The sequence below is a fragment of the Schistocerca serialis genome, chromosome 2 (genome assembly GCF_023864345.2).
Source record: "Schistocerca serialis cubense isolate TAMUIC-IGC-003099 chromosome 2, iqSchSeri2.2, whole genome shotgun sequence".
Lineage (NCBI taxonomy): Eukaryota > Metazoa > Arthropoda > Insecta > Orthoptera > Acrididae > Schistocerca > Schistocerca serialis.
The window spans coordinates 147,649,852-147,677,431 of record NC_064639.1 but is presented as its reverse complement, the minus strand read 5'-3'; the positions used below and the strand labels follow the sequence as shown (position 1 = coordinate 147,677,431).

Genomic DNA, 27,580 nt, shown 5'->3' with positions numbered 1-27,580 from the left:
GTTTAGTAGTGAGACACTTAATCTATGCACAATAACTAATTTTGCTGTGAGCTAAATCTATATTTCATGTCAGATAGGAATATGTTTGAAAAGTAATATTGAACCTATGTCCAATTTACGATTCTACAGTGAATATTAATAGTAACGTTATTGAGACCATTCAGTTTGACTAAGTCCTCAAGGTAATAGTGTGCCTCGTTATCTGTTATATTTATGCAAATAGCTTGTTCTGCTCTGTCAGCTCCAACCTTAACGTGAACGTATGCAGGTGCCAGAGTTCATTGCACTCTCGTGTGACAAAGTATAGGCTGTGTTTGCCTACTGAGGTTACTTATTTTGAGTTTCTTGAACGAGAATGTTACTCATTCTTATGCCTAATTAGACTGGCGACCGTTATTATTATCATTTGGACAGTGTGGATAGGTAAGTTGTTTGTTACTGTTTAAATATTTACGTAATTCTGACTTTCACTTCCGATAAGCCACCTCCGTTAGGTACATCTCGGTCAACATAAAAAAATTCCTTTCAGAGGGTAACACTGCACTGTTGCTTTATACCATAATTGCTTTAACAAGATAGTTACATTATACGATCTACCTCCAACGTAAAGGTTATGGTATAGTACTAGCAGACGGTAGTGTTATAAGTGACATAGTAATGTTGTTGTTGTTGTGGTCTTCAGTCCTGAGACTGGTTTGATGCAGCTCTCCATGCTACTCTATCCTGTGCAAGCCTCTTCATCTCCCAGTACCTACTGCAACCTACATCCTTCTGAATCTGCTTAGTTTATTCATCTCTTGGTCTCCCTCTATGATTTTTATCCTCCACGCAGCCCTCCAATACTAAATTGGTGATCCCTTGATGCCTCAGAACATGTCCTACCAACCGATCCCTTCTTCTGGTCAAGTTGTGCCACAAACTTCTCTTCTCCCCAATCCTATTCAATACTTCCTCATTAGTTATGTGGTCTACCCATCTAATCTTCAGCATTCTTCTGTAGCACCACATTTCGAAAGCTTCTATTCTCTTCTTGTCCAAACTATTTATCGTCCATGTTTCACTTCCATACATGGAATCTATACTCGATGTTAACAAATTTCTCTTCTTCAGAAACGCTTTCCTTGCCATTGCCAGTCTACATTTTATATCCTCTCTACTTCGACCATCATCAGTTATTTTGCTCCCCAAATAGCAAAACTCCTTTACTACTTTAAGTGTCTCATTTCCTAATCTAATTCCCTCAGCATCACCCGACTTAATTCGACTACATTCCATTATCCTCGTTTTGCTTTTGTTGATGTTCATCTTATATCCTCCTTTCAAGACACTGTCCATTCCATTCAACTGCTCTTCCAAGTCCTTGTAATAAGATATCTAATAGGTAAGTTGGACCTAATTACACGAGCGCAACAACACCAGCGTCCCTGTGCTATGGCTGCTGGCCAGTCATCGCGTTTGTTTACATCAGATTTAGTCTTATGATGAACGACGTTAGTAATTTTATTTAATGGTTGTTAGGTTATGTCTGTCTATGTGAAACTGGGCCAATTCACGAATCGACCTATCAGCCAAGCTTTCGTGGCCGCATATCTTTGGCTAGAGGACGTCCACGGGTGGCTTCTAAGAGTCGTCTAGCGAGCTCGCTCTCACGCAGATAGTCCATCGAAGAGGCAGGTGATGTCTAGCGGGGAAGCTCGTAGGGCGTGCGGAGCACCTGGTTGGCGGCTGTGTTTCCGACAAAGCGCGCGTGGGCCGCGCTCCGCCTTAGCTGATGATACAGCGGGAAGGGAGGCCTTTTCCAACGAGCACTAAGGACTGCTGCTCTGTGCCAGAGCTCTACTCTGCGTACTGCCATGGGCCACCACAGGGTGCACCTTGCGTCCCGACATCAATAGCCGGTGAGAAGCTTGGATGTGATTGCTTACATTTAGCGGTGCAGCAGCGCTGTTGTGGCTTAAATTACGACACGTTGTGCCAGCCAAGTGTCTTGCAAAGTGAGCAAACTTGGATAATGCTCGTTAACCGGGCGGACCTCTAGAATTCGATACCCGCTAATTATCATCTCGTTGTTTAAATAGCTTGATCTGTTCCTTCTCTAAATCCTCGTATGAACGAAAAAATGACTGACATCGAAATAAGTGTCCAAGGAATAGAAAAGCAACTGAAAGCACTCAACAAAGGAAAACAGAGTACGCGAAAGAACTTGCCCCCCCTTCTAACAGCCGTGTACCGCAAGTCTCTAGAGGAACGGAAGGTTCCAAATGATTGGAAAAGAGCACAGGTAGTTCCAGTCTTCAAGAAGGGTCGTCGAGCTGATGCGCAAAACTATAGGCCTATATCTCTGACATCGATCTGTTGTAGAATTTCAGAACATGTGTTTTGTTCGCGTATCATATCATTTCTGGAAACCCAGAATCTACTCTGTAGGAATCAACATGGATTCCGGAAACAGCGATCGTGTGAGACCCAACTCGCTTTATTTGTTCATGAGACCTAGAAAATATTAGATACAGGCTCCCAGGTAGATGCCATTTTCCTTGACTTCCGGAAGGTGTTCGATACAGTTCCGCACTGTTCCCTTATGAACAAAGTAAGAGCCTACGGAATATCGGACCAGCTGTGTGGCTGGATTGAAGAGCTTTTAGCAAACAGAACACAGCATGTTTTTCTCGATGGAGAGACGTCTACAGTCATTAAAGTAACCTCTGGCGTGCCACAGGGGAGTGTTATATATACATGACCTAGTAGTTAGTGTCGGATGTTCCATGCGGCTCTTCGCGGATGATGCTATAGTATACAGAGAAGTTGCAGCATTAGAAAATTGCAGCGAAATGCAGGAAGGTCTGCAGCGGATAGGCACTTGGTGCAGGGAGTGGCAACTGACCCTTAACATAGACAAATGTAATGTATTGCGAATACGTAGAAAGAAGGATCCTTTATTGTATGATTATATGGTAGTGGAACAAACAATGATAGCAGTTACTTCTGTAAAACATCTGTGAGTATGCGTACGGAACTATTTGAAGTGGAATGATCATATAAAATTAATTGTTGGTAAGGCGGGTGCCAGGTCGAGATTCATTGGGAGAGTCCTTAGAAAATGTAGTCCATCAACAAAGGAGGTGGCTTACAAAACACTCGTTCGATCTATACTTGAGTATTGCTCATCAATGTGGGATCCGTAACAGGTCGGGTTGACAGAGGAGATGCTGTCCAGGTTTCGAGAGGGTGCGTTTCTGGATGAGGTATCGAATATATTGCTTCCCCCTACTTATAACTCCCGAGGAGATCACGAATGTAAAATTAGAGAGATTCGAGCACGCACGGAGGCTTTCAGACAGTCGTTCTTCCCGCGAACCATACGCGACTTGAACAGAAAAGGGAGGTAATGACAGTGGCACGTAAAGTGCCCTCCGCCACACACCGTTGGGTGGCTTGCGGAGTGTAAATGTGGATGTAGATGTATGATAATTTCATCCTCCATTGGTAAAGTTTCTGAGCCGTGCTGCGGTTCGCGTTGGTTCTGATTGTAGGTTTCCGCCGTCTGTTGGAGGCCAGACGCTATCGTTTAGTTGGCATGGTTGCGGTTGTTTCTTCTTCTCGTGCTGACTGGCGCCACTCGGTTTCGCAAGCGTTGCCTGTGTGCCTGTCCGCTAGTGGCAGTAGCGGCGGTTATCGATATCTAGTGACTGTTGCCCTATCTTTGGAGCGACGTCGTTGTTTTTTCGGGTCGCGTGAGTGTGCGAGTTCGGTTGAGGACTCAGGAGGAGCCAGGTCCGCGCAGTGCCAGAACACGCCGGGACCACTGGCAGCAGGCATGGACTGCCGGATGGAAGAGCTGTGGTCACGAGGTTGCACGACTTGGTCGTAAACCGGATTAGCCAAGCTTTAAGATGAGTGCATTTCAATCCAAGTAGAGAAACCTCCACCATTGTGATATCTCGCGGTTTTCCAGTGACTTGGGTTCGTGTTGCTGCTCGTAGTGTCGCCGAGGAGAAGAGCAGCGAATGGAGTGCTTTCTGCTCTGTGGGTAGTGGTTACTTTCTAGTTCCAGGCGCTCTAAACACAGTATTCTAGGGACGTAGTGCAGCCCGCCGGTTCCGGTTTTGGCGTATTGTTCCATCGTTGCATTTGGTTTATCGGACGTCAGATAGCTTCAGCAAGATTATCATTAGTCGTTCGTTAGACTGCCAATAGTCTGAGTTACCATCTTGTGAAGTTAATGCAACTCTTGGCTGCCTATCTCATCGCTCACGAAAGTGTTAATTGCCGGACCTTCTCAGAGGTCGATTCCTGGAGCACCGTCTGTGGCGCCTTGTGTTTCATCTTACTTCACCCATTTAGTGACCAGTTGCTTGTTTTTTCTTTTTTTAGTTAACCTTTGCTATTGTATTTGCTGTTTTACAGCAGGTTTCTAAATATTCATATTATTGGCGTTCCTGACGTGTAAGGCCTTCAGCCGTGATTGTAGTTATTTGCCTTAAAATTCTAATTTGGTGTTGTTATTTTAGCAGCAAGCCCTAAAACCTTACTTACTGCCATTCCGGGCATCTGATGCCTTCTGTTGTGTTTGTGGTGACGTGCCTTTAACATTTCAATATCTGTAAGTTGTAAATTGCAGCGAGTTCTTAAACAATTCTTAATTTATTGCCATTCTTGGCGTGTACGGCCTTCAGCCGTGATTGTGGTCGCTTGCCTTAAAATTCTAATTTGGTACTTGCATTTACGCAGTAAGCCTTTAATAATCGTATTTACTGCCATTCCTGGCGTCTGATGCCTTTTGCTGTGTTTGTGGCGACTTGGCTTTAATGTGTCCCTGTAATGTGTAAGTTGGAGTGAGTTTTCAACAATTCTTAATTTATTGCCATTCCTGGCGTGTAAGGCCTTCTGCCCAGATCATAGTGGCTTGTTTTTAAAACATTATCTGTTGTATCTGTATTTAATGATGATTTGCTGAATTGTAGCTCACTGAAAACACTATTATTTACATAGTTATTTATTCCTTCGTTAATAACGTGTGGTATTTTATTTATTTTGAGCGTGGAATTACTAGTTTAAAATAAATTGTGCGTAACTGTAAAAGGCAACCAATAGTAACTGATTACGGCCCCGTCCACAATCGTAACCGAATCCTGCCTTCCCTTGACTATCAGGTTTCAGCTTCCTTCTAATTACATGCTTGCTGCCTGTTGCGTGGTTCTTTGGTGGGAGAAGTTGATAAGGACATACGATCTTACATTCAGTAAATCTGCCATTGTGGACAGCATATCGTTTTGGTGTGACTTTTAACGCTCCACCTGTGTTCTTTGCTGGTCTTCCTTACGGAATTGGCCCAGACTGGGCTCCCTAAGCAATTAATGGAACTGTTTATTTAAGACAGATAGTGCTGCTTTTGCAACCAGAAATTTTCTACCTCTTACAAATGCAGCAAAATTATGTTAACTTATTGTAGTTCTGGTTCCAGGAATTTTTACATGTCCTTGTTTTTATTGTAAAACATTTATACCGAAAGAAGGGGTGCAGTTAATCCCTAAGTCTAATCCTCAGAGTGTGAGATTCAGATATTTCTTGCCACGCTATACTGCGTTTGTTAATTTTATTGTGTTTGTGATTGCAGCTTGGTGTATATTTTAGAACCAGTTAATTTGGGCTACTTGGCCGCGTTGTTGCAGAGTCTACCGCCCAGTGATATTCACTTGCAGTAGCAGGAGATTGCTCAGAATGTTTTGAAAAGTTCAACCCTCAAATTTCTAATTAAAGTTGTATACGTCTTTTCTTAAAACATTCTTTAAATTGATTTAAATGTCACTTGGTAAGTTCGGTTAAAATTCAGTTGGCTATTGTTGTGAGCTTGTGTACATTATTTCATGCACTGCTAAAAGCTTTTAAGGGTTGTTTGATTTTATTTAAAGTCTGTGCCGTTGAGATTATGTAATTTTGCTCTCAAATGCTCATTGGTGTAAAGAATATTTGGTAAATTTCGCCATACCTATGTCTTCGCCTTGCAGTGCCCTCGATTTGGAAATTGATAACTATACCCTTCGTTTTTGGGGGCCATCCTTTTAATTTCGCTGATTTGGTCAATTATGTGGAATCTCGTAATTTTAATAAATTGTAACAGTAGCTGCAGGATTTCAAACCGTGTCTCTGGTAGGCACAGGACGAAGACAGCCCCATATCTATTCGCGGACGGTCGGTGTCTGTCGCCAGTGGACCAGATGAAAGCAAATTGACTATGGGTGTGTTTTAACAAGTGTGTTGAAACCGTAAGAAACCCGGATTGTTGGTCGTAATACGAGAGACTGTGTTTACGTCTCCATTTTACAACAGTGGCTTCAGGGAACTATTGTTTGTGTACTCTCTGAAGAACAACAGTAGAACGAGAGCATAAATCAAGTAGCCATACGGTTGTAGCTACGTTCAAAATCGGCATTGTCCTTGGTAAACTAATTAAAGCACATGTGGCACAACAGGCTGTTAAACTGGTCATGTTTGATAACATCACAATTTACAGACGTAAACGGAGATGTAGACTTTTTCATCTGCTACACTCCTGGAAATGGAAAAAAGAACACATTGACACTGGTGTGTCAGACCCACCATACTTGCTCCTGACACTGCGAGAGGGCTGTACAAGCAGTGATCACACGCACGGCACAGCGGACACACCAGGAACCGCGGTGTTGGCCGTCGAATGGCGCTAGCTGCGCAGCATTTGTGCACCGCCGCCGCCAGTGTCAGCCAGTTTGCCGTGGCATACGGAGCTCCATCGCAGTCTTTAACACTGGTAGCATGCCGCGACAGCGTGGACGTGAACCGTATGTGCAGTTGACGGACTTTGAGCGAGGGCGTATAGTGGGCATGCGGGAGGCCGGGTGGACGTACCGCCGAATTGCTCAACACGTGAGGCGTGAGGTCTCCACAGTACATCGATGTTGTCGCCAGTGGTAGGCGGAAGGTGCACGTGCCCGTCGACCTGGGACCGGACCGCAGCGACGCACGGATGCACGCCAAGACCGTAGGATCCTACGCAGTGCCGTAGGGGACCGCACCGCCACTTCCCAGCAAATTAGGGACACTGTTGCTCCTGGGGTATCGGCGAGGACCATTCGCAACCGTCTCCATGAAGCTGGGCTACGGTCCCGCACACCGTTAGGCCGTCTTCCGCTCACGCCCCAACATCGTGCAGCCCGCCTCCAGTGGTGTCGCGACAGGCGTGAATGGAGGGACGAATGGAGACGTGTCGTCTTCAGCGATGAGAGTCGCTTCTGCCTTGGTGCCAATGATGGTCGTATGCGTGTTTGGCGCCGTGCAGGTGAGCGCCACAATCAGGACTGCATACGACCGAGGCACACAGGGCCAACACCCGGCATCATGGTGTGGGGAGCGATCTCCTACACTGGCCGTACACCACTGGTGATCGTCGAGGGGACACTGAATAGTGCACGGTACATCCAAACCGTCATCGAACCCATCGTTCTACCATTCCTAGACCGGCAAGGGAACTTGCTGTTCCAACAGGACAATGCACGTCCGCATGTATCCCGTGCCACCCAACGTGCTCTAGAAGGTGTAAGTCAACTACCCTGGCCAGCAAGATCTCCGGATCTGTCCCCCATTGAGCATGTTTGGGACTGGATGAAGCGTCGTCTCACGCGGTCTGCACGTCCAGCACGAACGCTGGTCCAACTGAGGCGCCAGGTGGAAATGGCATGGCAAGCCGTTCCACAGGACTACATCCAGCATCTCTACGATCGTCTCCATCGGAGAATAGCAGCCTGCATTGCTGCGAAAGGTGGATATACACTGTACTAGTGCCGACATTGTGCATGCTCTGTTGCCTGTGTCTATGTGCCTGTGGTTCTGTCAGTGTGATGATGTGATGTATCTGACCCCAGGAATGTGTCAATAAAGTTTCCCCTTCCTGGGACAATGAATTCACGGTGTTCTTATTTCAATTTCCAGGAGTGTATTTTCAGTTCATCACTATTTTGGAGGATTATTCGAAACAGCCAAAACCGGTAGTAGTGTAGTTGTGTTGCAAGTTCGACACTGTGAGAGTTGAACCTTATGAGTTATGTCTTAAGTGCGTCTGTTGTGTGTAAGTAATTGGAATGGATGTGTGCATAGCAATGTCATATGTCTATTGCACGATCGTGTGTGAAGAGTATAGTCTAATCTGGTGTTCGCACAGAGCCTACTCGTCTCGAATATTACCAAAGGGTTCACCGCGCCTTACGTCTCCATCTGACGGACGGATCACCAACAACACCATATGCGGAGAGGCTTGAAATTCAGGACTCGGGAGCAAAATCTGGAGGTTAGCAACTCTACACTGTTCCCGCCTTTGCCTGTCAAATTCTCGTAGTCGAGCGTATCGCACTGGTGTGCGCTAGCATTCTATGGAGGTGGTTGTTGTAGTTCAGTTAACAAAAAGTACAGTACGTATTTCATCCAAGTAGTGAGGTGCCATGGACGTGGGGCTAGCGCTCTCGCCATTCGGTTGACAGCCAGCTGTGACTGGGAAAATAATACCTAACACCAATTATATGTAGGTTTAATGTGCATCTGAAGATGGGAATGGAATTCCAGAAACCGATGATGTACTAAAAAAAGTCATTAAACGATCCTGCAGCCAGAGGAGATTTTTTCACAACTGGTAGCTGAAGTATAGCCCATTATATTTTATTTGCCGGTTTCAGGAGCGCAGGTGAGACTGTGAATCATCTCAGGGCAAAATCGACAACTTACAATGCTGGGGCGGCCGGTGTGGCCGAGCGGTTCTAGGCGCTTCAGTCTGGAGCCGCACGACCCCTACGGTCGCAGGTTCGAATCCTGCCTCGGGCATGGATGTGTGTGATGTCCTTACGTTAGTTAGGTTTAAGTAGTTCTAAGCTCTAGGGGGCTGATTGTAGTGTTGGCAGAAGAGCCAACACCGTGTTACTAGAGGAGGCCGAAATGCACGCGTTTTAGCGCAAGCAGGCTGGCGTGAGGAGGGAAGAGCTATACTGATGAGAGGTCTGGAACATGACAAGGGATTAGAATTCAGAAAGCGGACGTAATTAGTTTGAAACTTAACTTTAATCCATTAATGATGAACGTCGCTCTTGACGGTACATGATTCACAATATTATCTGTTCAGAATACATTCTAGTAGCTGAATATGGCGCCTTGCTAGGTCGTAGCAAATGACGTAGCTGAAGGCTATGCTAAACTGTCGTCTCTGCTAATGAGAGCGTATGTAGGCAGTGAATCATCGCTAGCAAAGTCGGCTGTACAACTGGGGCGAGTGCTGGGGAGTCTCTCTAGACTAGACCTGCGGTGTGGCGGCGCTCGGTCTGCAATCACTGATAGTGGCGACACGCGGGTCCGACGTATACTAACGGACCGCGGCCGATTTATAGGCTACCACCTAGCAAGTGTGGTGTGTGGCGGTGACACCACACTGATGACGTCAGATGTTAAATCCGATAGTGCTCAGAGCCATTTGAACCATTTTTATAATGCTAACTTAAAAACTTGTAGTATCCGCTCTGTCTTAGGAACCGTAATATACAAGATTTATAACGGGAATGTGATGAAAAGGGTGGAGCTGCTCGACAGATGAACGGGGGGGGGGGGGGGGGGGAGGTTTCTTCTTGATGTTGCACAAACCGATGAGTAATTTTAGTATTTCCATTTCTGAGTAAAAGGCAACAGCTTCTCTTCTTGAGCTTAGTAGCAATGTCTCCAGACCCTGGTGGCATCATTGACTGTTCGGAATTTGTTGCCGTGTGTAATATCTTCCTGTTCTCAGGATGTGACGTCTCCTGTGTGTCGTTAAGTTGGCCTTTGGTATTTCTAGTTCTAGTGTTTACATTATCGTTACTTCTTTGGCTAGTTCGTTATCTGGGATGCTGGCATGACTCTGCGGCCCCTGTACTGTGAACGGCTTATAGATTATCAATGAGGGCAGAGACTTGTTGCTGTCTTTGATAACATTTCTGTATCGTTTCCAGTGCACTCCAAAGAGTCGCTGTGAACAAAGAAATTGCTTATAGTAAAAGTTGGTCTTAATGTATGGTTATTCAATCTACGCTATAAAAACTGCATTCTCTGATAGTGCGCAGTAGGTCCATCCACAGTATTGGTCGAGGGAGTTGTACATTCCAATCGTTGCAGGAAGTTGACGTCCTCTTCAGAGGACGTCGCGTAGTACCGCCGGTAGTTACAGAGCGCAGATATCAGCATGGGGGGCAGGAGCACCGAAACGGGCTAGAGGAGTCTAACTGCATATTCTCATGTTGCAATTACTTGTCCACCACGCGGAACCCAAGGTCATAAGCACCAGACGAAAGGTGCGCATATTGTTAAAGGTTGATATTCCTAAAGACCGCAACAACTACAGTTTGTTTGAACTCCGCCTCCGCTAACAAAATAACTTTACTGTTAACTGTGCAGGGTGACATATCGAGCACTGTGGACCCAGTTTCAGGCGATTTGGCTCTTAGAATACACACATTTCTTTTAATGTGGTTTCTTGTATCTGGTGTTAACAAATATGATGTTATGCTAAGTACATAGCAAAAGTGGTACTATTAGATTGAAGACTTTGTAAGTGCTCTATATTACAATAATTCTTTTCATACCAATTGAAAGAAACCACGTGAAAAGACACATTGAGGCGCTGTAAGAAACAGTAGCGAAAGCCAAAGCAGCTGAAAATTGATTAACTGCGAACGAAATGTCGTAGTGCATAATTTAAAATAAAGTTGTTTAGTGGCTGAAGGTCGAGTATATATTCATATTATATGAAGATAGTAACTTCAGAAAGAACACATACCAATGATGACCATGCAGTTTCTCTAGAAAGAAATGGTAATTAATCGAAACCCTCAGCTGCCAACAGGTGTTGTTGATATACCTCCATGGGGACAGCTGAAAACGTGTCCACCGACCGGGACTCGAACCCGGGATCTCCTGCTTACATGGCAGACGCTGTATCCATTTGGGCCACCGAGGGCACAGAGGATAGCGCCACTGCTGGGACTTTTGCCCGAACTCTTACGAGAATCGTCGTCTTAGTTGGCGCGAGTAATGAGTGAATGGGCAAATATCCTTTAGGAACATTACGAATGTAGGTTGTGGGCAGTTGGGAATGTGGGTCTCACGGGAAGGTTGCAAGGGATAAGTCCCTGCAGTCGCGCTATCCTCTGTGCCCTCGGTGGCTCAGATGGACAGAGCGTCTGCCGTGTAAGCAGGATAACCCGGGTTCGAGTTCCGGTCGGGGCACACATTTTCAGCTGGCCCCGTTGAGATATATCAACAACACCTTTTGGCAGCTGAGGGTATCGATTATCATTTTGATATTAGTTTATATTTCGTCACATTACAAACAGAAAATATACACTGACTGACTAAAGAATGGAGCACCCAGAAGATATGGCTGGATGTCAATGGAATTGCGTACACTGACGGATGGCAAGTAATGGTTAAAAGTACAATTTTAGTTGGTGTTTAGCGTTTTTACCGGACCTGGTAGGGTATATGAGTGGAGCGAACAGTGTCGGATGTTGAGTGATCACTGTGAAGGACATGGATACGGCGCGTACTCGTTTGAAACAGCGTTATCAGTAGAGTTTTAAGGAGGCCACATTGCGGTTCTCCATTTGTTCGGGTAGCCGAATCTTTCAATATCCAGATTAATATCGTCCCGATGTTGGATTGCATGAGAACGTGACGGCAGGCATAGGGTACAGCGGGACATAACAGTGCGCTAATTCCGGTCGTTTTGTCTTTAATGTGTGCCAGTATCTCTGTGTCACCTCATGTGGTTGCAGTACGGGTGTTTTCTGTTACATGATTGAGAGCACAAAAGGAAAGACTTTAGAGGTAAGCGAATTGTGATGGATTGCTGCCATATTTAAAGAATACAGCCCAACAAATTATGACATACCATCCATAATAACCTGAAATTTTAATCTCTTATTGTTACTCGTACAAGAACACAGGTTATGCAGTGTGCCTATCAACAAATACTGGCCCTCCGCTGTGGCCGAGAGGTTCTAGGCGCTTCAGTCCGGAACCGCGCTGCTGCTAAGGTCGCAGGTTCGAATCCTGCCTCGGGCATGCATGTGTGTGATGTTCTTAGGTTGGTTAGGTTTAACAAGTACTAAGTCTACGGTACTGATGGCCTCAGATGTTAAATCCCATAGTGCTTAGAGCCATTTGAACCATTCGAACAAATACTGCTGGCTTTTACTACAGATGTGTCGCGTCTTTTGAAATGTCTGCTCAGGGGGCTGTTTCGCCCCATACACATGGCGGTATTTCCACTTTGTCAAGTTACTAGTTTAATTATTGTTTTACTGCGAAATTCTAGAGAACACGTTTTCTTGGTTTCTTCCCAGATAGTCCGTACATACAGAAGGAAAAAAAGAAACAAGTACTTCACTGTTCGAGGAAGATATGAAACCAGCAGTAACAAGTGTTATAGGCTGCTCCTCTGCAGAAGGTGTTACATTGGTTTACGAAGTGTGTGTGGGTGCAAAAGTACGAAAAATGTTACTTGTGGTAAATGCTTGTGATTTTGATACTAAAATACACAGGGCAGAAAAGTATCTCGATGCGATGGAATAGCCCCACCATTTTTTTATATTGTGATTTCTGCTTACTTCGCATGTTTAATACTTCGTTCGTGTAAAGGAATTTCGAGTTTTTATACACTGGAAAGTACCGGGTGATCAAAAAGTCAGTATAAATTTGAAAACTTAATAAACCACGGAATAATGTAGATAGAGAGGTAAAAATTGACATACATGCTTGGGATGGCATGGGGTTTTATTAGAACCAAGAAAAACACCCCATATTGCTAGACGCGTGAAAGATCTCTTGCGCGCGTCGTTTGGTGATGATCGTGTGCTCTGCCGCCACTTTCGTCATGCTTGGCCTCCCAGGTCCCCAGACCTCAGTCCGTGCGATTATGGGCTATGGGTTTACCTGACGTCGCAAGTGTATCGTGATCGACCGTCATCTCTAGGGATGCTGAGAGACAACATCCGACGCCAATGCCTCACCATAACTCCGGACACGCTTTACAGTGTGTTCACAACACTATTCCTCGACTACAGCTATGGTGGACATATTGAGCGTTTCCTGTAAAGAACATCATCTTTGCTTTGTCTTATTTTGTTATGCTAATTATTGCTATTCTGATCAGATGAAGCTCCATCTGTCGGACTTTTTTTGAACGTTTGTATTTTTTTGGCTCTAATAAAACCCCATTTCATTCGAAGCATGTGTCAATTTGTACCTCTCTATCTACGTTATTCCGTGATTTATTCAGTTTTCAAATTTATACTGACTTTTTGATCACCCGTTATAACAATTAAAATACCGTAATTGTATCACTCTGTCATATTATTTTAAAAAGTTTGATATATTATAGTGCTTACAGCTGAAATGAGCGGAATAGCGTCGCCGTATGCTGCTCATCGTCAAAGTTCCGGTCTACCACATCTGATCGCCACGGAGGTGGTTCACCGTATTGTGCACCAAGCACATCGTAACTCTTTCACATCTACGGCTGCCATCAGAGAACAAGTACAGCACTACCTGCAAAATACTATGTCATTCCACACCACTGGTCAGAGGCTAGCAACAGCCGTACTGGGGAATTAGCGTCCTATACGTAGGCTGCAATTGCACCACGACGAGGAAACGACAGCATTTCGAGTGGTGCCACGATCAGGAAGCACTGACTGCTTATGAATGGCCTCACACTGTGTTCAGCCACGAATAACTGTTCTGCACGACCCCGGATGATCAACGTCAACGAGTATGGCGCTGACCTGGTGAGAGGTCCCATTCTTCCAGTGTTTTGGAGGAACACAGCGCTGTTTCTCCCAGTGTCATGGTGTGGGGAGCCATCTGGTATGCTTCGGGTCAAGGCTGGTAGTGACTGAGCAAACTGACATGGCGTAGCGGTACTTCACGAACATCCTGCAGCCTCATGTGTTACCTCTTACGCGACAGTATCATGTCCCATTTCTGAACAGTACAACGCTCTTCCAAACGTGGCACATGTCTCTACAAACAGTTTGAGTGGCGTGGAGAAACTCCCGTGGCCAGCATGTCCAGCAAGATCCTCATATTTCTCCCTGATAGAAAAACTGTGGGACCAGCTAGCATGTTTAATCCGTCCCAGTGCGAGCATACAGGATAAAAAATACCATTTACAACAGTTGTGGGCCGGCTCTCCTGAGGTGAGGATATAAGGGCTTTATGAGACCATTCGAACCGAATCAGTACATGCACCCAGGCCAGAGGGAGTGTAATATCGTACTGACTTATGGGATCATAACTAAAAGTTCCTTGTAAATCTGACTTGATTCTTTAATCGCTGAAATAATATCAGATACCATTTCAAGTAGACTGTTTAGGTTTTTATGTTGGTAACGCCACGTAGCGCTCTGTATGAAAATCACTGACTGTGCTGTGTGCAGTCTGTGGCTGGTTGTCATTGTTGGAATATTCGCTAATGTAGTGTTGGGCAGTTGGATGTGAGCCGCCAGCAGTGGTGATAGTAGAGAGAGAGAGATGCCAAAGTTTTGAGAAGTTACTATAAGCGAACGATCTGGACGTGTGTCCGCCAGAAAAAGGAAAATTGTAGAGATGCATGTCATGAATTGACAGATATGTATATGATGACTTTTGAACATTGTTAAGGTAAATACATTGTTTGTTCTCTATCAAAATCTTTCATTTGCTAACTATGCCTATCAGTAGTAAGTGCCTTCAGTAGTTTGAATCTTTTATTTAGCTGGCAGTAATGGCGCTCGCTGTATTGCAGTAGTTCGAGTAACGAAGATTTTTCTGAAGTAAGTGATTGATGAAAGTTATAGGTTATTTATAGTCAGGACCATTCTTTTGTAGGGATTTTTGGAAGTCAGATTGCGTTGCGCTAAAATATTGTGTGTCAGTTTAGTGATCAGGATAAGTAAAGAGAAAACTGTTTGAGTACGTTGAGTTTTGCTAAGCATAGTTTACCAGCACAGTCATTCATAATTTTTCAAAGGGACGTTTCACCATCCCCACCAGTGAAGTTTAATTCCATTTCGTCCTCCAGATATGGGTGCTTCACTTTTTTAGTCAGTGTATGTAGAGTTCGACAAGCTCCAGAAATGAAGCTGTTCCACATGCAGATACTGCCAACGCCATGTCGGCAACTTTGTGGAATATTAGAATAGTTGTGATACACGGATAAACGGAGGGCGTTAATCACTCTTCAGGCTTAATTCGAGACCCATCGTTCAAGAGGACACCAATTTGTAGCTAATATGGCCGAGACGACACATTAGCCGATTTAACTGGCGCCTTTGTGAGAGGGCAATGCCTCTGCCAGATTGCTGAGCAAACGTAGAATCGTCTAGAAGAAAACGATACCCACTGCAACAGGAGACACGTGTCCTAGAAGCCGCTGAGATGTCTCTAGCCAGGACAGATACCACGTCGCTTGTGTTTTTGAAGACGACATAACAGTTCTCCCGCTGGGTTGTAGTAGGTGGTCAACTTAGGCCGTAATACCGGTGAATGTTTCCTTCCTGCCGGTCATTCCGCCTCCATCGTGAAGTGGTGCTACAGGTGGCGTTCAGCTCCCTTCTCATGTCCCATTGATTGCTACCACCCTTTAATCTATCACTGACGATGCAGCTACATGTAATATACCGCTTAGCTAATACTTAAATATTGTGCGCCGAAGGCATACAATACGCAGCCACAACTGTAGCGAAAGCCTTTGCCTATAAGGATTTTGGTATGCATACCAAGCAGTCTCACTTCGAAGTACTACACTCATGCTCATAAATTAAGGATAATGCGGATACATGGTGAAACAACGCTCCGGTGGGTGGTTTGAGGATTTAAATCACATCGGGGTATGGCCATGTGGTGCATTTGACCTGCGGTCGTCGCACTGTGGCGCTGGCAGCAGTCCACATACGCAGAGGTGTGTTGGTGCATGTCAGAGTACGGTGCAGCGAGTAAGTGTGCAGACGTTTTCAGACGTGCTAATGGTGGCTGTGTGTTGAAAATGGTTCAAAGAACACATATCGATAACGTTATGAGGGGTAGAATACTAGGGCGACTGGTCAAAAACACCAGGTCGTAGTATGGGCGCACCATGTGCCACAAAGTGTGATCTCAAGATTACGGCAACGATTCCAGCAGACAGGAAACGTGTCCAGTCGCTACACTACGGAACGACCACAATGTACAACACCACAAGAAGACCAATATCGCACCATCAGTGCCCGCAGATGGCCAGGGAGTACTGCAGGTAGCCTTTCTCGCGACCTTACCGCAGCCACTGGAACAGTTGTCTCCAGACACCGTCTACAGACAACTGAACACACATCGTTCATTAGCGCGGACATCTGGCAAGGTGCATTCCACTGACCCTGGTCACAGGAGAGCCCGTAAAGCCTGGTGTCGAGAACACAGTACATGGTCATTGGAACAGTGGACCCAGGTTATGTTCACAGACGAGACTAGGTAGGGTCTGAACAGTGATTCTCGCCGGGTTTTCATCTGGCGTGAACCAGGAATCAGATACCAACACCTTAATGTCCTTGAAAGGGACCTGTATGGAGGTCGTGGTTTGATGTTTTGAAGTGGGATTGTGATTGGTGCACGTACACCCCTGCATGTCTTTGACAGAGGAACTGTAACAGGTCAGGTGCATCGGGACGTCATTTGGCACCAGCATGTCCGCCTTTTCAGAGGTACAGTGGGTCCCACCTTCCTCCTGATGGATGATAAAGCACGGCCCCTCCGAGCTGCCATCGTGGAGGAGTACCTTGAAACAGAAGATATCAGGCGAATGGAGTGGCCTGCCTGTTCTCCAGACCTAAGCACGTCTGGGATGCTCTCGGTCGACGTATCGCTGCACGTCTTCAAACCCCTACGACACTGCAGGAGCTCCGACAGGCACTGGTGCTAGAATGGGAGGCTATGCGCCAGCGGCTGCTTGACCACCTGATCCAGAGTATGCCAACCCATTGTGCGGCCTGTGTACGTGTGCATGGTGATCAAATTCCATACTGATGTCGGGGTACATGCGCAGGAAACAGTGGCGTTTTGTAGCACATGTATTTCCGGACGGTTTTCTCAACTTATCACCAACACCGTGGACCTACAGATCTGTGTCGTGTGTGTTCCCTATGTGCCTGTGCTATTAGCGCCAGTTTTGTGTAGTGCCACGTTGTGTGGCAGCACGTTCAGCAATTATCCTTAATTTATGAGGATGAGTGTACGAATGCTACATATTTCTATTTTGTTCTGTCACAATGTTGTCCTCCCCCTTATCATGACAGACATTCTCGATGAGTTTTCCGGACCTTCCGACTTTCGGTTACCGTCATTACAATCAGGCGACAAAAATCACGGGATTCGTCCAAATATTGTGTCGGACCTCGTTTTGGCCGGCGTCGTGCAGCATCTCGACTTGTCATGGACTGAACAAGTCTTTGGATGTCTGCTGGAGAAATATTGAGCCATGCTGCCTCTATAGCGGCCCATAATTGTGAAAGTATTGCCGGTATAGGATTTTATGTTCGAAATGACCTCTCGATTATGTCCCATGTCAGGCGATCTAGGAAGCAAAATTATTCCGATTGTCAAGAATGTTGTGCAAACCAATTGCGAACAATTGTGGCCCGGTGTCTTGGAACATTATCATAAAAAAGTACATCATTCTTTTTTATGAACAATAGCTGCATGAATAGCTGCAAGTGGAACCATTTCTAGTCAATGATGGATTAAGATGGACCATAGCATCCAGTCCGTGTGTGTGTGTGTGTGTGTGTGTGTGTGTGAAATCTTATGGGAACTGCTAAGATCATCAGTGACTAAGCTTACACACTACTTAACCTAAATTATCCTAAGGACAAACACACACACCCATGCCCGTGGGAGGACTCGAACCTCTGCCGGGACCAGCCGCACAGTCCATGACTGCAGCGCCCTAGACCGCTCGGCTAATCCCAGGCGGCACCACCAGCTTGCACAGAGCGTTGTTAACAACTTGGGCCCATGGCTTTGTGGGGTCTGTGCCACAGCCGAACCCTCCCATCAGCTCTTACCAACTGAAGTCGGGACTCATCTGACCAGGCTACTCTATTCCAGTCGTCTAGGGTCCAACCAATATAGTCACGAGCCCAGGAGAGGCGCTGCAGGCAATGTGTGCTGATAGCAAAGGCACTCGTGTCGATTGTCTGATGCCATAGACCGTTAACGCCACATTTCACCGCACTTTGCTAACGGATACTTTCGTCGTACGCCCCACATTAGTTTCTGCGGTCTGCTTGTCTGTTAACACTGAACTCTACGTAAACATCGCTGCGTTGTCCGATGTGAGAGGTAGTGCCTAAAATTTGGTATTCTCGGCACACTGGATCTCGGAATATTAAATTCCCTAATGACTTCGCAAATGGAATGTCCCATGCCTCTAGCTCCAACTACCATTCCGCATTCACAGTCTGTTAATTCCCAACGTGCGGTCGTAATCCCATCGGAAACATTTCACATGAATCACCTGCGTACAAATGACAGCTCAGCCAACGCACTGCCCTTTCATATCTTGCTAAGAGATACTACCGCCATCTGTATATGTGCATATCGCTGTCTCATGGCTTTTGACACCTCAGTGTATTTCATGACAGAATGCAAAAAAGAACTACACTTCAGCAACTAGGGCGTTATCGAGCTGTTAACTCTACTTGTAACGTGAACGAAGAGCATTCCGGATGCAATATCGATGTTAACAGAACACTACACCAAGTAAAAAATTGTCCGGCCGCTGTGGCCGAGCGGTTCTAGGGGTTTCAGTCCGGAACCGCGCTCCTGCTTCGGTCGCAGGTTCGAATCCTACCTCGGGATTGGATGTGTGTGATGTCCTTAGGTTAGTTAGGGGACTGATGACCTCAGATGTTAAGTCCCATAGTGCTTAGAGCCATTTGAACCATTTGAACGTAAAAAATTGCGCACAGAATGCCGCTACGGCATTGTCTCATAAGAAATAGTAATCGACTACTTGCTACGGTATTGTAATGTCGAGTACACAGCAATGGCCGCGGGCTATTAAAGCACGTAGTTGTTTGCTAACTTTGCTTACGGAAAACTCACGAAGGACGTGACACAAGCGTCAGCAAGCGAATTCAGATGAGAAAGTGAGCCGCGCCAGGCAACGCACGCTTTACAGCCTAGCATCTCGTCATATCTCGTAGGAACGCCACGAGTGTCCGGTTCCAAGCAGTAACACACGTTTTCCGGGTGGAAGAACGTCGGGATTTTACATCATTAAGATTTTTAGAAAACAAACTCTTTGTGGATCTACTGTAATTTTCTGAAAAATATCATGTTCCCCGTGATGATTCAAGTCACTTCTAAATAAACTGTTTTGGATGAAGAACCAAAAAACTATTTATGAGACTGGGACACACAATTATCCTTCGATACACACCAGCGTTCAGCGATATTGCAGTAGCGAAAAATGCTCTTAGCTGTAACGGAAATCTACGTGGTCAAGTGAATAGAGATGACAACGTCCAGATCAAATTACTGCAAGTAATTTGAAACCGAAAAACGTCACTAGAGTTACAATGTGGGGGGAAAAACGGCGACGAAATTGAGGAAAAATGTGTGCAAACGTACTTGCAAAATATTAAAAGCTGAGAAAGTCGATGATGTACAAATCATAGGAGGGAATTGATTAGTGTGCTCCAAAGAATAAGAAGTAAACACCAATTTGTTGACGTAGATAAATGTGCAGTTAGTGGGAGTTTTCTGCGCTACTACATAAAGTAAAGATAGTAAAACTTAAGCTAAAAACTCAAACAGTTGCCCAGTGAGATTTACTTTTCAAACGTAATATTTAAACGAAAGAATGTACGATGAAGATGTAGTGTGTATTGTTAGGTTTATTAAAAAAATGAAGCAACATAATTCACAACGCTAGTGACGTATTTACACGCTGTGAATAAATTTTAGGAAACGTACTAGTGAAACGTAATGACGAAGAAAAATGTCGATCAACGTTTAACAACTTCTACCGTGCAGTACGTGATAGACACCCACTTGCGCGTTTGCTGTATTCATGTCTCTCTTTCCTGGGCGTAAAAGGACTGTAGTGCCAGCAATTGCCTTGTCAGTTACAGTGAAAAGCCAAAGAAACTGGCACGCCTGCCTAATATCGTTTACAGCCCCGTGAGCAGGCAAAAGTGCCGCAACACGACGTGGCATGGACTTGATTAATGTCTGAAGTAGTGCTGGAGGGAACTGAAACCATGAATCCTGTTGGGCTGTCCATAAATCCGTAAGAGTACGCGGGGGTGGAGATCTCTACTGAACAGCACGTTGCAAGGCATCCCAGGTATCCTCAATAATGTTCATGTCTGGAGAGTTTGGTGGCCAGCAGAAGTGTCCAAACTCAGAAGAGCGTTCGCGAAGCCACTCTGTAGCAATTCTGGACGTGTGGGGTGTAGCATTGTCCTGCTGGAATTGCCCAAGTCCGTCAGAATGAACAATGGACACGAATGGATGCAGGTGATCAGACAGGACGCTTACGCACGTGTCAGCTGTCAGGCGTATCTAGCCGTATCAGGGGTCGCATATCACTCCAACTGCACACGCCGCACACCATTACAGAGCCTGCACCAGCTGGAACAGTCCCCTGTGGACATGTAGGGTCCATGGATTCATGAGGCAGACTCCGTACACTTCCATCCGCTCGATACGATTGAAAACGAGACTCATCCAACCACGCAACGCGTTTCCAGTCATCAACAGTCCAATGCGAGGTTGACGCGCCGAGGCGAGGCGTAAAGCTTTGTGTCGTGCAATCATCAAGGGTACACGAGTGAGCCTTAGGCTCCGAAAGCCCATATCGATGATGTTTCGTTGAATGGTTCGCAGGCTGACAGACTGAAATCTGCAGCAATTTACGGAAAAGTTGCACTTCCGTCACGTTGAACGATTCTCTTCAGTCATCGTTGGTCCCGTTGTTGCAGGATCTTTCTCCGCCCGTAGCGATGTCGGAGATCTGATGTTTTACCGGATTCCTGGCATTCACGATACACTCGTCAAATGGTCATACGGAAAAATCCCTGCTTCATCGCTATCTCGGAGATGCTGTGTCCCATTGCGCGTGCGCCGATTATAACACCACGTTCAAACTCACTTAAATCTTGATAACCTGCCATTGTAGTAGCAGTAACCAATCTAACAACTGCACCAGACACTTGTTGAAATTAAAATTTAAAACAATCTTGATCGCATTCTTTTTTTTTATTAGAGTGAGTGACGGTTTCGACTCTTTCATAGAGTCATCTTCAGACTCCAGAACGGTGGATGGACACTGCCAGCAGTTACACGAGTGTCCATCCACCGTTCTGGAGTCTGAAGATGGCTCTATGAAAGAGTCGAAACCTGTCACTCACTCCAATATAAAAAAAATTGCGATAAAGACTGTTTTAAATTTTAATTTTAACAAATTTTAAGATCGCTGACTATGTTTTCAAAAATTTTATAGACAACAAGTGTCTTGTTGTCTTATATAGGCGTTGCCGACCGGATCGCCGTATTTTGCCTGTTTACATATCTTTGTATTTGAATTAGCATGCCTTTATTCGTTTCTTTTGCGCTTCCGTGTAATAGGAAGTGCAGCTCCTAATGTACTTATGTACGTAAACGTCATCTAAGTAGTGCTGAGAGAGCGGAAAAATGTGCCCCTCGTACAGGTCAGTACGTTGTTTAGGCGTGCCAACTAATCAGATATACATAAAATTATACATTAAAAAAAGGCGCTATTAGGTGATCAATCTTTTCGGGAACGAATCATATGAAAATGGGAAAGCTGGAGATGGTACCTTCCAAAAGCAGACTCCTAAAATGCCAAGAACCATAGGGAGTGGCCGTATAAGCAAAATGAAAGTGGAACATTGTGAACTAAGAGAATAAGATACACTCGGAAAGAATTTGGTACGAAATGTAGGCGAATTTGCAGGCTGAAACTCTGAAATGTATCATCCATATCGTAGTAATGTACATCTCTTAACACTCGTAAAATTTGAGGGGACTGATGACCATCGATGTTTAGTCCCATAGTGCTCAGAGCCATTCGTAAAATTTGCGATTGCAGTTGGGTATAAACAGGATATTTTGTACTTAGTCTGGTACGAAACACACCATTGGAGGTCTAATAACGGTAATTGGCTAATGCATAACCTGTAAATTATGACTTCCTTTGAATAACGGTAATTGGCTAATGCATAACCTGTAAATTATGACTTCCTTTGAATAAAATGTGGAGTACTAAACTTTACGAAGTTTAGTGGAAATTTCACATTAACCCCTTCAGTGTTTTAGGGTTATCGGCGCAATATATTCAGTACTATTGCTATCACTGCATTCAGGCGATGGACAAAAATGTGGAAGCACCAAAAACACTACATATACACATTGCAGTGCAGGAAATCTGTTGGTATACAAAACAGCGTCGAGTCGTCTCGAAACGGATGAATACAAGTGATGTGTAGTTTTCAAGCGAATCTTACACCATTCTTCCTATAAAACAGTGCTGATTTCAGGTAACGACGATGGCACATGATGATCACGCACACTTCTCTCTCAAGTAGACCATGTAGGCTCAATAATATTGAGACCCAGTGACTGGGGTGGTCAGGAGAGATGCGAAAATTCATCCTCGTGCTCACGAAGCCAGCCATCGACGATGCGAGCTACACTGTGATCAAAAGTATCTGGGCACTTTGCTGAAAATGAATTCATGGCGTCCTCCGTCGGTAATGCTGGAATTCAGTATGGTGTTGGGCCAACCTCAGCTTCGATGACAGCTTCCACTCTCGCAGGCATACATCCAATCAGGTGCTGGAAGGTTTCTTGGGGAATAGCAGTCCATTCTTCACTGAGTGCTGCACTGAGGAGAGGTATCGATGTCGGACGGTAAGGCCTGACACGAAATCGGCGTTCCAAAACATCCCAAAGGTGTTCTGTAGGATTCAGGTGAGTACTCTGTGCAGGCCAGTCCATTACAGGGATGTCATAGCCGTGTAACCACCCCACCGCCGTGCCGTGCGTTATGAACAGGCGCTCGATCCTGTTGAAAGATGCTATCGCCATCCCCGAATTGCTCTTCAATAGTTGGAACCAAGAAGATGCTTGAAACATCGATATAGGCCTGTGCTGTGACAGTGCCACTCAAAACAACAAGGGGTGCAAGCCCCCTCCATGAAAACCACGACCACACCGTAGCACCACCGCCTCCGAATTTTACTGTTGGCACTACACACGGTGGCAGATGACGTTCACCGGGCATTCACCATACCCACACTCTGCCATCTGATCGCCACATTGTGTACCGTGATTCGTCACTCCACACAATATTTATCCACTGTTCAATCGTCCAGTGTTTACGATGCTTGCACCAAATGAGGCATCGTTTGGCATTTACCAGCATGATGTGTGGCTTATAAGCAGCCGCTCGACCATAAGATACGAGTTTTTTCACCTCCCGCCTAACTGTCATAGGACTTGCAGTGGATCCTGATGCAGTTTGGAATTTCTGTGTGATGGTCTGGATAGATGTCTGATCTATTACACATCACGACCCTCGTTAACAGTCGGCGGTCTTTGTCAGTCAACAGACGAGGTCGGCCTGTGCGCTCTTGTGATGTACGTTTCCACTTTACTATCACATTGGAAACAGTGGATCGAGGGATGTTTAGGAGTGTGGAAATCTCGCGGACAGACGCATGACAAAAGTGACACGCAATCACCTGACCACGTTCGAAGTCCGTGGGTTCCGCGGACCGCCCCATTTTGCTGTCTCACGATGTGTAATGACTACGGAGGTCGCTGATATGGAATACCTGGCAGCAGGTGGCAGCGCAATGCACATAATATGAAAAACGTATGTTTTTGGGGGTGTCCGGATACTTTTCATTCCATAGCGTATGACGCAGGGATTATATGGCGCGCACGCTTCCAGTACGCTCAAATAAGTGTGAATGACTACGAAGGAAGCGACGGATCATCTCTCTGCGAAGGAACGGGAGTCGAAAGAGACGTTGACGCCATCGTGCTCGAAGAAGCGCCCGGCTTAATTCCGTCTGGAACGCGCCGGAACGGCGTTGCGGCACCTCCCAGGGAGTTTTCTTGAACTTACTGGAACAAGTCGGTACTGGAGATTTAAAATAGCTCGCCTATATTTAATCTTAACCTAACTGTAAAACGTAACCATAATTTTGCGCTGCCCCGGTACCAGGGAATGATATGGTGAGCATCTATCTACTAAATATCCGTCTGCGTGTCTCATAGCACACCGTGTTTCGTTTTTCCTGTCTCTTCGGGAAGTCGGATTTGTACGTGACCCCGATGAGCCAGGAATATCTTCATCGTTATTCATCGTTAAATGCTTATTTAATTAATACTGGACATGCGTTCGCCGAGCAGCTCCAGTGCAACTGTTTGAGCGTTGCGGCTGGCAGCAGTCGAAAACATGACGTTATAGTTCGTGAGAACTACCGACTTGTGTCAATATCAATCTGTCGAGCACAAATAGAGGGCTCAGTGACACTGCTACGTGACAGACGGCAGCGCCTGCTATTTAAATTAATTTTTGCAGTTTTATTGTTTTGATTATAAGACATTATGTTTTAAAAACCTTAATTTCAGAACAATATTTCGTAAAAAATAGTTTCTCACTGCAAATTTTATTGCAAGTTTCAAAAATCAAAACTTGTGATTTTTTGGCGCCAGGAGGGGAGGGAGAGTGTTGTACGGTTGAAGAGCTGCGTTCTGGCACTTAAAATTTTAGAAATCAAGCACTGGAACAGCGTATAGCAACCGACGCGATAGTATAATGAAGAAGTCATGCACCGGTTTTCAACGTCTTACATGACAAACGTCGCCGCGTGCTGTATTCCGCGTCTCCTCCACCCATTCGAAAAGCGCGCCGAATTTAGCAAGCAATCCAAATGTTGAAAATATGACAGGCCATTCTAGGTGGCTTTTTTTTTTCTTCTTAATCACCATGGACCAGTGCTGGGAGGATCATTGCCATCGCGAGACAAAGGACAAAACAAGCAGCAGAAACATGTCGGTTCACCACCGCCCAAAAGATAAACGAAGCCCCAACCACCATCGCGCAAAGTGTTGCTGGAACTACCACGGTGTGGCGCTAATAGTATTATGCTCATAGAGGCAACCGTCACAGGAGCCTACTATCGAAATATCCTGACGACGTTACGAGGAGCTATCAAGACTAAGCTTCGCGGACTCTGTGCACGAGAGTGTTTTTTGTCCACGACACAGCCTGACTGCTTCGTTAAGCTATTAAAATTTTGTCTCACTCCACGTGTTTATGGTGCCCAATGACATCTTCCTCTTTCCTCAGATGAAGAAAACATTGCGCAGCAAGCATTTACAGAACGAGGGAGAAGTACTTCTCGAGGTGGACCATTTCCTGAACATCCAAAATGCAGATATCTACAACAGAGGTCTCCACAAAGTCATCCAGTTGGGAAAAATGTGAAGCTTTGACGGGTGAATGTGTAGATAAAGACTCAGAAAATCACCGACTTTCAATATCGTAGGTTCTATTTTTCCAGATTATAATAAAAGCTTCTAAGGAAGAATTTTTGAGATAGAATAACTAGCGTTACATTATTTCTAGACAAACCAAACGTACGCGTAATATCTTTGAAATTACCCCAAACATCGTTATAACTAAGTCGTTGAAGCACAGAAACATAAGTTCTGAGAAAAACAGACGTTTGCAAAAATCAAATTTATAGACAAACCACCAGTCTCATACGTCTATACTGTTTCTTAACATAGGCTCAACATCCTACATTTCCTTTGAAAAAATAACGTACCCACCTTATGTTACGAAGTATTAATTAATATTTGAGATTTTATTTACTGTTAATGTTAGTTCATGAAAACTCCATATTTGGGCTAGTGGCAATAGTGTCGTTTGATAGTTGTAGTTTGTAATTAACGTGAAACTGGATTCAAAACACATACTAAATTCACCACACACACACACACACGCACACACACACACACACACACACACACACACACACACACACACAAAATTATGACCTATTCCAACACTTCGTGGACCTCGTAGTCATCCTTTTCATTAAGCACGTTCTGTGGCTTGAAGTTCAGATGAGTGGCTGAGACACCTACGATTATGAAGTACTAGGGACATGATGTGGACAAATAATTACATTGTCAACCCTAGATAACAACTGAACGGTGCAGAGCAACAAATCTATACTTTGTGCTTCTCGACGACGCAGCTTTCCAAGAATGTCCATATACCACACTGTTTCGGGAGTCAAGCTCCTATTATCTAGCTGTCCGTGTCAATCCTAGATAAACATGCCCTTAAAAAGCACCCAGAGTCATACAAGTGCATGTTTAAGTAGGTTATGTATGGTTGACTGATGACCTCGCAGTTAGTCCCATATCCCCCGTCAAAAAAATGGAAGTGAGCGTATGGCATCGATGGCCGGGAGGCCCCTATTCGGGGAAGTTTGGCCGCCACATTGGACGACTTGCGCTCCGGTGATGAGGATGAAATAACGCAACACACAGTCCCCGAGCGGAGAAAATCTCCAACCGGACCGGGAATCGAACCCGGGCCCGCTTGCATAAAAGGCGAGCACGTTACCACCCAGCTAAGCAGGCGGACAACCCCCAACAATCAGTCAATGTAGGGTTAATGCAGACAACCAGATGTGGGAGCTTGACTCCCGAAATGATTACATTCCGAACATTAGTGGCTGTACGCTAAATTAATAACGATTATCTTCGCAACTGCTAACTCCAGTCCTTAAGATGGATAACATTGGAATACTTACAGCAAATCATGGGAAGAAAACAGAACTAACTTGAATTTAATGCAAACGTATGACTGGTAAGTCCACGAAATCTGTCGATCATCTCAAATAATTATGATATTTGTAGAATGTGAGCAGAATAAAAAGAACTTTAACGCAACGAGTAAAGAAAATCACTCGCTTTACTGGGTTAGGAATAACATATTTCGTCCAAACACAGCGTATAAAACTGAAAGTAAGGTAATGCGGGATGCGAGTATGCAGAGAAAAAAGATGTTTAAAGATACATTAGTACGGTAGTGCACGCGACTGACCTTGCCCTTCCTCGAGCGATGCATCTCGAACAGCGAAAGTGTTACGACGGCAGCACACGCACAGACACACACGGCGCGCGGTGAAGCGCCTCAGGGGACGACCGCGTAGCGATGCGTCCAGACGCCTTCTGGGGGCTGACAGCTGCGCCAGGCGCCCACCAGCGTCCCAGGGCGCATGCGCCGTTCGTCCCTCGTCGGTCAGCACGGCGTCGCGCACGTGCGACTGTGGACGCGAGTGCCCTCCTCCTCCCCCTATATACACCCGCGACTGACGGCGCTTCCCCGTAACGCCCGCTATGGAGCTCGGTGGATTAAGCGCATCGCGAAATACGGCGCCCAGAAATATCCCAAAAGCTCTCA

The 27,580-nt window shown here is 45.4% G+C and overlaps 1 protein-coding gene across 1 annotated transcript in view; it reads right to left on the bottom strand.

Moving 5' to 3' along the window:
* Positions 1 to 27,350, bottom strand: part of LOC126456862 (SET domain-containing protein SmydA-8-like) — a 283,466-nt gene extending 256,116 nt beyond the window's left edge. Inside the window, exon 1 of the mRNA XM_050092678.1 lies at positions 27,221 to 27,350. Within this exon, the coding sequence (XP_049948635.1) occupies positions 27,221 to 27,244 (24 nt within the window). The 5' untranslated portion in view covers positions 27,245 to 27,350. The remainder of the gene's footprint in view (positions 1 to 27,220) is intronic.
* Positions 27,351 to 27,580: the final 230 nt, after the last annotated feature.